At 49.8% G+C, this 12,433-nt stretch overlaps 1 protein-coding gene across 8 annotated transcripts in view; it reads right to left on the reverse strand.

The window, feature by feature from the left end:
* Window positions 1-2,179: 2,179 nt before the first annotated feature.
* Window positions 2,180-12,433, reverse strand: part of FAM222B (family with sequence similarity 222 member B) — a 40,628-nt gene continuing 30,374 nt past the window's right edge. For 2 of the 8 annotated variants that reach the window (XM_074594858.1, XM_074594857.1), the window contains 3 exons: window positions 8,674-10,249; window positions 6,070-6,135; window positions 4,720-5,910 (listed from right to left, as the gene is read on the reverse strand). In XM_074594858.1, the coding sequence (XP_074450959.1) occupies window positions 5,454-5,910; window positions 6,070-6,135; window positions 8,674-10,232 (2,082 nt within the window). In that variant the 5' untranslated portion in view covers window positions 10,233-10,249 and the 3' untranslated portion in view covers window positions 4,720-5,453. The other 6 variants (XM_074594862.1, XM_074594861.1, XM_074594859.1 and 3 more) reach the window with 5 other exon arrangements.

The following is a 12,433-nucleotide window of genomic DNA, read 5'->3' on the forward strand; positions in this document are numbered from 1 at the left end:
GGGCAGTTTGGGGTGGGCCCGGCTGAATCAGGCCCCAGGTGTGTGTGTCCCCCCCCCAAAAATCACCCTGGCAGTGGGGGGGGTGTGTGTGTGGGGGGGGGTCGCTGTCTCCGCACTAATCCCACAATTGCATTAGTGCCGACTCGGCTTAACACAATTAGCCCCTAATTAGCTGCACCCTGCGGCCACAGCAAGCCCCGGAGGGGGGGACAGTGGGGCCGGGGTGTGTGTCCCCCCCTGCCCCAGGAATGTCCCCCCCGGTGGGTTCCAGCCCAACTGGGGGGAAGGGGGGAGGCTGGTGGTGCCCGGGGTGGTGGCACGTCCCCTGGGCTGGGGGGGCACCATGGGGGCATGGGGCGAGCCTCCTTTGCCACCCAAGTGTCCCCATGCCATCTCGACCAGGGGTCCCTGTGTCCCCACCACCCCAGGTGCCCAGTGCCAGCCTCTACTGGTGCCCAGTTCTTCCCGTACTGGTGCCCAGTGTAAGCCCATACCAGTGCCCAGTGCCATTCCTACACTGGAACCAAATGCCAGCCCATACTGGTGCCCAGTGCCAGCCCAAACTGGAGCCTGGTGCCAGACCAAACTGGTGCCCAGCATGAGCCTGTACTGGTGCCCAGTGCCATCCCTATACTGGTGCCCAGTATAGCCCGTTGCCAGGCTGTACTGGTGCCCAGTGCCGTCCCTATACTGGTGCCCAGTATAGCCCGTTGCCAGCCTGTACTGGTGCCCAGTGCCGTCCCTATACTGGTGCCCAGTATAGCCCGTTGCCAGCCTGTACTGGTGCTCAGTGCCGTCCCTATACTGGTGCCCAGTATAGCCCGTTGCCAGCCTGTACTGGTGCTCAGCGCCGTCCCTATACTGGTGCCCAGTATAGCCCGTTGCCAGCCTGTACTGGTGCTCAGCGCCAGCCCATACTGGTGGCCATTGCCAGTCCTACACTGGAGCCGAATGCAAGCCCATACTGGTGCCCAGTGCCCTCCAAACTGGTGCCCAGTGCCAGCCTGTTCTGATGCCCCACACCAACCTGTACTGGTGCCCAGTATCAGCCTTATACCGGTGCCCAGTGCCAGCCCCTACTGATGCCCAGTTCTTGCCCATACTGGTGCCCAGTGTAAGCCCATACTGTTCCTTGCTGCCAGCCCTACGCTGGAGCAAAATGCAAGTCCATACTGGTGCCCAGTGCCCACACAAACTGGTGGCCCATGACAGCCAATTCTGATGCCCAGTATCAGCCTGTTCTGGTGCTGAATCCCAGCCCGTACTGGTGCCCAGTGCCAGCCCATACTGGTGCCGAATGCCAGCCCCTGTTGGTGCCCAGTGCCCGCCCCACTGATGCCCAGACCTTGCCCGTACTGGTGCCCAGTGCCAGCCCGTACTGGTGCCGAATGCCAGCCCCTGTTGATGCCCAGTGCCAGCCCATACTGATGCCCGTTCCCGGCCCCCGCTGCCGTCCCGGAGCCCGCCCGCCGCCGGTGCTGGGCTCGGCTCTGCGGCGCCGCCGCGCGGTGTTTGCGGGGCCGCTCCCGCACCGCGCCGGGGAGGAGGACGGCGGGCGGGCGGGGGGGGGGAGGGGGGTCATCACCCCGGGCAGGACCCAGCCCCTGCCGTGGCTCTGTGACACCCAGCCCCCCCACACACCCCGGAGGCACCCGCTGCCGCCAAACCCGGCTGCTCTACAGCACATTTCCCTCTTTTCAGCTTTTTTTTTTTTTTTTTTTTTTTTTTTTCTCTCCTAAAGAGCCTTAACTCGCTTTTTTTGCCTGGTTAAGGCTGATGGGAGCTGAGCTACGATAAGGGTAAAGCATCAGCCAACGCCTGACCTGCATAGATTTTTTATATATATATATATATATATATATATATATTTTTGTGTGTGTGTGTGTGTGTGTATAGCTGTGTGTGTGTATATATACACTCTCACACACACACACACACATATATATAAAAGAGATTTATATGTAGTTTTTTTTTTAAATATATCTACATGTTCTATTTATTATATACTATATTTATGATTAGATATTTATATAATTTTTTATATGGTCTATATTTGATTATATATATTTTTATATATATTTTACATATATTCTGTAGCGTGTATTTATTATCTCCATGTTAGTTAGCCGTTAACGTGCGGGCACATACACACAGCCGCCGTACAGGCCCTGGCCTGGTCCCACGGCCAGCCCGTACAGCAGGGTGTTGGCAGCCTCTTGTTGCCCCCCCCGCCAAAAAAATTACCTTAAAAAAAAACCACCACAAAACAAAACTCTATATTATTTATGAGCTAAAAGCTTCAGCTACTGTGGTGAAGGCCTGCGCGGCGTCTCCTGTCCGTGCTCGTTGAAAAACCCACCACGAGAAGCCACGGGGGGGGTGGGGGGGGGAATAAACCTGGGGAGCCGGGACAGTGACACCGCAGGGTCACCCTCCTCGGCTCCCCGGGTTTATTTTCCACCCCCCCCACCTTCTCTCCCCGCGGTGCCGGGGTTGGAAATGTCACAGGAGCTTCAAGCACCTCTTGACTTTCCCGCGTTTGCGTAAAATCGGGGTGGGAAAAAATAAATGCCACACCCCCCCCCCCCCCCCCCGAGCCGGGCCGTGAAGCGGGAGGTGATGCTCTTAATATTCATGGAGGAGAGGGAGGGAAAAAAAAAACCCAAAAAAACCACAAACCAAAAAAAAAAAAAACCCACCAAAAATCGATGCGCTGCTAAATTTAGCCTCAAATCTCAAGTTTAAAAATAAAACTTCCTGGAAACTTGTTGGTTTGAGGATTTATTCTGAAAGGCCAGAACCTGCCAGCTCGATCCCGGCTCCATGGAGCCACCGCCCCGGTGTGGCACAGGATGCTCCGGGACAGAAAGTGTCATTAAATGCCCTTTAAATGCCCCATAAATCGAAGAAAATTCATCAGGAGAAAAAAAAAAAAAACGCACGACAAATTTGCTCTTCACGGCCTTTATTAAAACCCTGTCCGGGCTCCCCCCCCCAACCCCCCCCAGCCCTTTGCCTCCCCGGGAGCGAAGGGTTTGAGGAGGGGGCGAAGGGGAGGGTTTTACAGTGGGACCGTTTAAATCTCGGTGCCCTTTTTCCCCATGCCGTTTCCCGGGCAGCCCTCAGGCGAGCGGCCATCCCCGCTGAATTAACGGCTTGTACCCGATTGCCTTGAAATTAACTTAAAATTAATGAGAGAAAACACTCCAGTAATTTTATCGCAATTTGGGCTTGTTGAGCATTGGAAGAGCATCCGAAAGGCGGCTGTTGTTGGAGGACGTCCAACACGAGTCCCCAACCCGACTCCAACCTGCCCCTTTCCTTTGGCTCCTCCACCCCCGTGGGACCCTCCAGGACCCCCCCGGCATCGAGCGGGACTTTCTTCATCCCCGATTTTTTGCAGCCGTTTCTCCTCTCCAAAGGGCCTCCACCGCGAGACGACGGTTTTCGGCAGAGAACATCTGGGCGCGCCGCCTACCTTGGGTCAAACTCAACCTTGGCGTCCTCCTACCACCTCCCCGGGTACGGTGAGCTCAGCGTAGCGGGGAAAGACCAACCACAGCAATTAAATCTTTGGAAGAAAAACCCTATTTGGCCCTAAAGGAGAAGTTTTAAAAGGCTGGATCTTACTCTGCCATCTGCCAGAAGCCTTCAGCTTGGTTGCGGCTGCAGGAACTCCTTGGCGGAGGCAGCAGCTGCTCACGCCGAAGTCCCCGCTGGCTCATTATCGCTCCGGATCTTCGCTCCGATAAACAGGTCTAACTCGCTGTGAAGACGATGGAAAAGTCTCCCGAAGAAGCTTTGCGGAAGGGATTCCTTCTGTTGGGAGGGGGACAGGGACAGATGAAGACACCAGATACCGAGGGAGCTCCAGCGATGAAAGGAGAGGAGGATCCCGCAGCTCCGGCTCCCCGGGGAAGGTGGACGGAGCGGCCGCTCTCGGGATGGTGTTTCTGGATGCTGGAGCCGGGATGCGGCAGTGCCGGAGGGCAAACAGAGCTCTTCCAGCTGAGCTCTGCGGGGCTAAGCTGCCCGCTTTAGCCCAAATCCCTGGAAAAGCATGCGGGAACTGAATACGTTTCTTAGTATCTGGGGAACACCGGGAACGGTATGAAAGGTATTAGTTTGGGAATCATCGGAGGGATTTTGACGCTCGGATGGTTGCAGCAAGCGCAGAGGAGACGGGGTTTGAGTTGTTGTGTCGTTCTCAGAGATGAAAGCAGATTAAATTACGATCACTGTAAAGGGGAGAAATCCCTCACGGCTCCTCTCTTCCAGGAGGGGTCTAGAAATGTTACGAATCCCCTTTAAAATTTTGTATTTAGTATTATATTAATAAGGAAAACTCCGAGTTAATCGCACGCGCTATTAGGTCAGCACTTTGAAGGGGCAGCAGCTTCCAGGTCCAGCTTTTGGAGCAGCCCTGTCTCCTCAAGAGGTTTCTCTCCCGGACAGGGAAAGCGGAGCTTTAGGGACAGCCCTAACCCTCGCAGACGTCATAAAAATCCCTCTTGAGTTCACCTCGATGGGACTTAAATCCTCCCCTCCTCCTCCTCCTCTTTTTATTAATTATTTCATCACCTTTCCAATGCGGAGATTTTGTATCTTCTGTTTTCCCAAACCTTCTGGATGCTCTTATCGGAGAAGGGCAGCCAGGCTGCGCCCGACGCAGTCGTACCCCGGGAACCCAGGGAGACCCTTCCCCAAATTCCCTTTGGGACAAGCGCCCACCCCGTGCTGCTGCCCAGGGCCACGCACGCCCCAGGCGCTCGCGCTCCGTCAAACCAGCAGAAGGGTCTCTCCTTCTCTCTCTCTTTTTTTTTTTTTTTTTGCTTTTTATTTTTCCTGCAGACAAAAAAAAATTAAAAAAAAAAATAAAAAAAAATTCTAGTTCATACCCGTAGCACATAAGCAGCAGCGTTTATAATCAGTCTGTGGTTTAATGAAATACAGCAGCAATTCCCAGGTCTCTCCCCAGTGAGGCCCAGCAAACATTTCTGTTCGGTTTCCACGGGAGAGGCCGCGTCCCGCAGAGACATCTTTCACACCGAAAGCTTAAAGAAAATTCACAAGTGTCTTCATAAAAATGTTAACTTTGGGTTGTAACAAACTGGGCTTGCGATTTAACAGCTTCAAAGCTTCTGCTGGAAAGACAAGACACGCCAGAGATGGAAGCTTCCTCCTGGAAGGGTTTACAGCACTTTCGGGTTTATCCCTCCTAGGATCTATCCAATGTCCACCTCCGGCTGGCAGAGGAGATGGCAGGAACCATTAGAATAACGACATTCTGCTAAATCGGTGTGGTACGGTAAAGGGAAGAGATTTCAGTGCTGATATGCAGCGTAAATAGTTCAGGAAATCATCTGGAAATATCTTAGTTTATCCTCAAGGAGCAGAACCGGCACCTGCAAGTGCCCAGGATCCATCAGGGGACCTTGTGCCGGAGTCAGAGGTCAGGAAGGCACCGACCCACAGACGAAAAGACAGACAGAAAGGCAAGCTGAGCGCTGGGACAGGAGCCCAAAGGCAGGTGGCCATCGGGGTCCCCGGGAGAGGGAAGGTGTGTCCCTGGCCTTTGGGTCACTCTTATTTCTGCACCAGGCAGAGCACGAACTAAAACTGCACGTGGACCAACGCTTCCAGGAGAGGACACCTCCTGCCACACACCGGACCACCAGGCTCACGCCTCGGCTGCTCGTCCCTTTTGTCACCTCGGTGAGGGACAGGGCCCCGTCTGGATCGCCGCGCCAGGCAGCGTATTCGGCGTTGGCTCTCAACTGGGGACGGGGCAGGTCGGGGTTTGCGTCTCTCTTTAGAGAAGACATAGCCGGGAAGGAGAAGGAAGGAGAGCCCACCAGCCACAGGCTGCTGCAGAAGTGAAAACGGGTGGTTTCAAGAAAAATCTCACTCCTAGAACAAAAGGAAGTATTCCAGTGTATTTTAATAGTAAAACAATTCCTATTTTTTAAGCAATGTCCCACCTGGATGAACCTGCTGTACCGGGGCAAAGTCTGAGAGGACGTGGCTCTACCTGCGTCCGCCCGCGCGGAACAATCCCCAACAACTCACCGCGTGCTGATAACGCAAACACCTCCCCGATACGGGAACCGCCACCACAGACACCCCAACACGGGACTCCACTCACCCCGGGAGAAGAGCAGGAGGAAAAAAAAAATAAAAAAAATTAGCTTTTAATAACAGTCTGGGTTGAGAGTTGCAGCAGGCTACTGAACAGAGGAGATGCCAATGTTTTATTTAGTAAAAAGGTATGTATTCAGGTAGCAGAACACCTTACAGTAACTAACTCGGCAGGAAAGGTTAAAGTCATAGCACAGCCCTAGATCGATTTGGGGGGAGCGGGAGGGGGAAGACGAGGGGGAGAGTGGAAGGGAAGCAGCTTCAGACTCGAACCTTGGCTTCCAATAGAGTGTATTCAGAAAAATATTGCATGAAAAGCCTCAGGATTTTTAGTTCTTTCATAGATGTATATTTACCAGTTTTCACAAAGACTGCAGGAATACGATTATAAACAATAAATTAGGACTTCATGTTGCTATCATTTGGCATAACACAATCAGGCAATTTTTCCTTTTTAAATATAAGGCAACACAAGCCAACACATAATTTAATCCGTCTTTAGTCAAATTGCTTAACTTTGCTAAAGAGTTACCACTAAAGAACGGTTTATAGTACACTTGAAAGAATTTAAATAATGACATGATATAAGTGTACTAACTTACGCAAGGAGTCAGAAAACGTACTCTGCTAAGCTTTGAAACCTAAATATTTGTTACAGCCCAGGACTACACGTCTAAATTAAAAAAATACAAATAAATGTTTTCTAATTTTTCCATTTACGAAAAACTTTTAAGAATCTCTAGCCAACTAAGACGTCACTTCAAAACTTGTTTTTTTTTTTCTTTTTTTTTTTTTTCTTTTTTAAATTTTGTATGATGTCTTAAGATTTTTTTTTTTTTAAACCATGCTCGTTAAGGAAAGTTCAAGGAGCAAATACTTAAGGCTTTGTTTTTCAAAGGGCTGTGAGGGAGGCCAGTGGATGGCAGAGGCCAGTGGGTTCACCCATACACAATGCTACTCAAACCCACACTACCAGGCGACATTCATACAGAAATATTACACTTAAAAGTTACAGTGTAGAGCAATATTTTTAGCCAGTGTACATAGAAAGAATCAATGCATTTGTTTTTTTTTTTAATTTTTTTCTTTTTTTTTTCCTTTTTTTTTTTTTTTTTTAATTTCCAAACTTGATTGTGATCATTATGTTCAAGTATTAGTCTCATTAACAGAGATGAGGAATTTTCTACTTACAACAAATTCGGCTGTTAGAAAGGAAAGGTATGTTTGGGTACACTGAGGAGAACAAGACGCTGAGGTTACCCAATAGTTAGTGTCCTACGGTCACCGACTCCACTAGCTGCTGGAAGCAACGTGGGAAAGGAACAGAAAGAATTAGGCACCGAGACCCTGGGAAAAAGGGATGTTATAAATAGCTTCGCTAATTCCCAGAGAGAATTGTTCCATTAAATCTGCTGTGGCGCTTTGATGGAGAGGAATAGGGGACTGTGGGTCCCACAGCGGCTCATGAGCGGAGCTTCGCTCCCGATCAACCTCCTCCTGTCCCGTCGGTGCCGCTGCTGCAACGGGACCATGCCAGGATGCCCCGTGCGCCCGCTCATTGCACCGGAGACGAGCTCGAGTTACGTCTCCTCGCCCTGAAAATTAATTCTAGCTACCGGAGAAGTGACTGAACCCTTTTTGGAGTTGTCCATGGGTCTGGATTCCCTTCACGTCAGGACGGCCAGACTCCTAGCAGCGAGGGGTTCGTACAGAGTCAGCTCTTACGCTGGCGAAAGGGGAGCGGGGAAGGGAAATAAGATGCAGAAAAAAGGCAGCTACCTACAGCAGCTATGCTGCCTATGTCCGAAAACCACCATTCCCCCCTCCTCCATACCCTGTCCACAAAAAAAAAAAAAAAAAAAAAAGTGTCAGAAAAATCTGCCAGAGACTTTTGACTTTGGACAAAGTCTAAACGATAAATGCAGGTGTCTCGTCAAGAAACAGCTGAAAAGCTTCTTCCTATATTAATGCCTAAATACATACCCTACTAGCTCTTTTCAAATGTAGGCTTCTTTTTCAATTAAATAGGCCTCTAGACAGTGCAAATGGTCAATGTTTAATGCATTAATGAAATGGGCTTTGGAGTTGAAAATAAGCCCTGCTTCCTGACAAATTCTGTTGCTCTTAATCTTCAGAGGAAATTGAGATGGAAATTTAAGCAGCTACGCTACCTCGCTCTTGACGGAGCTGGCGAACAGATGCAACTGCGAAACCCTGCAGCAACTCAACATCAGTCCAGCGAGTAGCTACTAAGCAGAAGGCAAAAGCTGCACAAAGGGGATTCTGCGGCGAGGAAACAGCTGTGGCGTGAAGTAGTGTAATGAAATTCTTTGAAACAAAAGGCATGTTAAATATTTGATGCATAAAGGAGATAGATAACACGTAAGCAAAGCTTTTAAATATACAGTATGTCTTCTTCCAATGGTTACTATAATGATCACACAAGTTTGCAAGTTAAAAATGCCTTGCTTATTAATTAAAATTAAGACTAAACCTATAATTTTGTCTGTGAAAGTGACTGCAGCCTATCTATACCCTGGGTGTTGAATATGAAGATTTCGACTATCGGTTGGTTCAGGTGCTCGGTTCATGGGAGGCCGATGGACTTTTCCCAGCACGGCCATGCTCTGATCTCTGAAGCAGGACTGCTGGAAGTCCCCGCTTAGGTAATCCATGGTCTGCATCACATTATTCTGGCTGGATGGGCCAGCTCCAGCTCTGTAATGAGTTCCTCCTGCACAATCTAGCGGCGCTCCTGCTGGCTGTCCCCCGTGGAAAGGCATGGCGAGGTCCTGGGACCCAGAGCTGTCACTGTTGGGTGTGGGCAGAATGTTATTCCAGATGGGCTGGAAATAGTGCCCATTGGTATATGGCAAGGGTCCCTGCAACCCATTCACAGGTGGAGAAGGCGTAGGCTTCTCGATGGGGGGCTTCAAGGTGAACGACTGGCCCATGCACAGTTCTTGAGGGTAGTTTGAAGTTTTGCCAGGAAAACTCTGCCCTGCGATCTCCCTCTGAGGGTGCTTCCCTGCGAGTCCAGCAGGCCCAGCAGCATCCCCACACATTTGCTGCAGATGCGCAAGCTGGTGCTGGTTCCACGCAACCGATTTGATTTCGTTCTGGTACGCGGGCGGCACCCTGTTAATATTCACCATGGGCACATTAACAGAGGCAGGAGGAATAGCAGCAGCAGCATGATCTACAGGGTTTACTACACAGGAAGGCATGGGTGTAGGGACATTGTGAGTAGATACCCTGGTACTTGCATTGATAAGCAGGTTGCGACTTATAGGGCTGGGGTTTGCAATCTGTCCCTCACATACTGAGGTAGTGCTAATGCCAGCTCTGGCCTGGCAGAACTGGTTAATCTGGTGCACAATGCTGCTCAGGTCCGGTGGCTGGTTCTGCTGCAGGGTGGCAGCCATAGAGAGGGGAATGGTTGAGGTAGACACGGTCACATTCGGCGGCGCATCTGCATCCGGCATCTTTCTGCTTCCATGTAAACCTGGCTGCAGCAAAGGATTCGGGGGGTGCTGCAGAGTCTGGTGTGCCATGGTCTGAGGATGCTGCAAGCCCTGCGGCTGCTGCATATTCTGAGGGTGCGGCAGCGTCTGCGGCTGCGGTATCCCCTGAGGGTGCGGTAAGCTTTGTGGCTGTGGTATACCCTGAGGGTGCTGCAAAGTCTGTGGCTGCGGTATGCTCTGGGGGTGCGGCAAAGTCTGTGCATGCTGGAGAGCCTGCTGGCGAGCAAGCGCCTGGGGGTGGGTTAAAGTGCTAGGTGCAACGTATGGTGTGGAAGGGGGGTTCATCATCGCTTCCGGCAGCAGACGCGTGCGTGTCCCGTCAAAGTCTTTGATAATTCCTTTCGCTGGAGATTTGACTATCGCCAGCAGGCCTGTTTTCGTGGTGGCCTGAGATGGGTAAGGACTGTACCTCTGCCCCGAAGTATCAAGTCCGTTCACAGTACGGCGTATGTGTTTCCTCTGGGGAACCTTGACACTGTTTGGAAAAATTTTTATAGTCAGTGGATTGTTGGCGACCTTCTTAGCATAAGCATCCAATTCTGCTGGGGTAGGATACTGTGCAGATCTCATTTTCTGTGTAGTGTCCCCTGTGGAGAAAGGAAATTTGTCAATACCGATTCTGGTAAGCAAGGGATCAACCCCAGGGCAAGAAAATTGCACAACAAGGGTAGAAAATCTCCAAGGAATCAAGAGGCAAGAACTTCATCTTCCCAGACCAGCAGACTGAGTACCAGGTACCTCATTCCCTTTATTACCTGGTGACCAACACAACCCCCAGTTCAGCTTAAGGCAAGACCTGCCCAGGGGAGCAAAACGAAACCGGTGTTTTGATCAGAGTACGTTTACAGTTGGACGAAAGCAGGTAACGTGCTATGAACATCGTATTGTCTCCAGCTTGAAATATTTCTTACGGTTTGCGGTGGTGGGTTAGTTTCTATTCTCTTAATTTAAGGCTGCCTCCCCATGGCTCTTCAAGCCATTCTCAGTATCTTTACCGTGTAATTCAGAAATCAGAAAGTTATGAATTAAACATTAAACCCGTGTAATGCTGAGGTGGGAACCATACGAAGCACTTCAGCTCAAGCCTCCATTTACATCTGAGTTCTTTTCTAGACGCTGACATCTGAAAGCACTTTGAGTGTCTTTTCGTCCATTAGGAAACCCTTGTCAGTCCAAGTTCAGCAAATGGAAGGACGCTACACTTGCATTATTTTATGGCTTGCAATCATTTCTTCAGCTGAATTTTCAGTGTGGCACCTTGCTTGGGACAGCATCCTCATACCACACAGCAGAATTACGCGATTACCCCACAAGATTAAAAACATGCCACTCCCCAGACACAGACAAAAGACTTCTGGAGACAGGAGTTGTGGTTTCACTTACTCCGATTTACCAGATACCTACCTTGCCCACAAGCTTGAACTGCTTCAGCAGCTTCAGAAATCTAGGGAAATGCTTGTGCCTCTCTGGCTATAATCGCATTCCAAGCGGAGAGTACAGCCGTTCCCCTGCCACAGCTCTGCTGCTTAACTCCTATGGGACTACTGCTTTAGAAGTGATTTTATAATCTTCAAATAATGGCTTGCAGCTTTGACAATCCGATTTTGCTTTTGCTTGATTTCCCCACCACCACCTTACAAACAGTTGACTGGAAAAAAAACCACCCATCCTTTTTGTGAAAATTTTCAGCATCCCCATGCCATCTGCTGCTGTGCTGAGAGAATGGGAAACGTGGCAGCCAGCTCCTCCAGAGCCCAGGAGCACCCCAGCCCCACATCTGGCCCCCTGACCCAAGGAAATCTAATGCTCCAGTAAAGAGCTCGATGCTCCCAGGCAAACAGCCCTTCCTCTTGAAAATCCACCTCTGATTCTTTTAAGCAAATTGCCTGCAAAAGGCTCCTGAATACACCTTAAGACCGAGTACCACCCATCTCTCTCTCGTTGCATCCTGCAGCTTCCAGTCATCACAGGTGAAGGAGAGCAGCACTGCTCTACGAGCACACACTTTCAGAAAGTAAGGGCCAGAAAAATGGAAAATAGGATGGATATCAAAAGAAGGGATAATTACAGAAATAATAAAAATATCTTTTGTGAAGCAAGAAGCTTTGCAAGCAGGATGTCTTGCATCTCTAGCACAGCACGTGCCACAGTCCCGGTTATAGTCTTACTCTCCGTGCTGTCCAAACACTGGCACGTACCACCCTTCCCCTTAATCAAAGGCAACGCTCATTTGATATTAACCGGAAGATCCCCGTACCTGCTGCTGCAGGCAGGCGGTTTCTGTCTGTCCTTTTGAGCGAGCTGCTATGCTCCTAACACAGAGAAGAGCCTCTGGATGGAGTCTGCCCGTCCTACCTCGCCTCAACAGCCAAGGCCTTCATCAACTCTCAACCTTTATTTTTAGCATTGCCCACACTCATCAAATTCTGTCTCTTCCCCAACTCACCATGAATCAGAGAACCATCAATAACAGACAAAGGAATCCACTCGTGTGTGCATTATGGTTTACGTTACAGTTATGGCTGTTGTCACATAAAGCTTGTATTTTCAAATAAAAGAAAAGTTGATACTTTAAGACACCTTTACCATCAAAATTTCCCAGCCTGGTTTACATTTCTATAGGCATATTAGCAAATTAGGTGATAAATATAAACACTGAACAGATACACTAAATATTTTTTTACCCAAGTATCTATTTTTCTGTTACACGGGAACCGCGATGGAAGCTTTTAGAAAGCAGCTAAAACATCAATGTGCGAACAGGCTGCAGC

This window comes from Larus michahellis, chromosome 7, assembly GCF_964199755.1.
Source record: "Larus michahellis chromosome 7, bLarMic1.1, whole genome shotgun sequence".
Lineage (NCBI taxonomy): Eukaryota > Metazoa > Chordata > Aves > Charadriiformes > Laridae > Larus > Larus michahellis.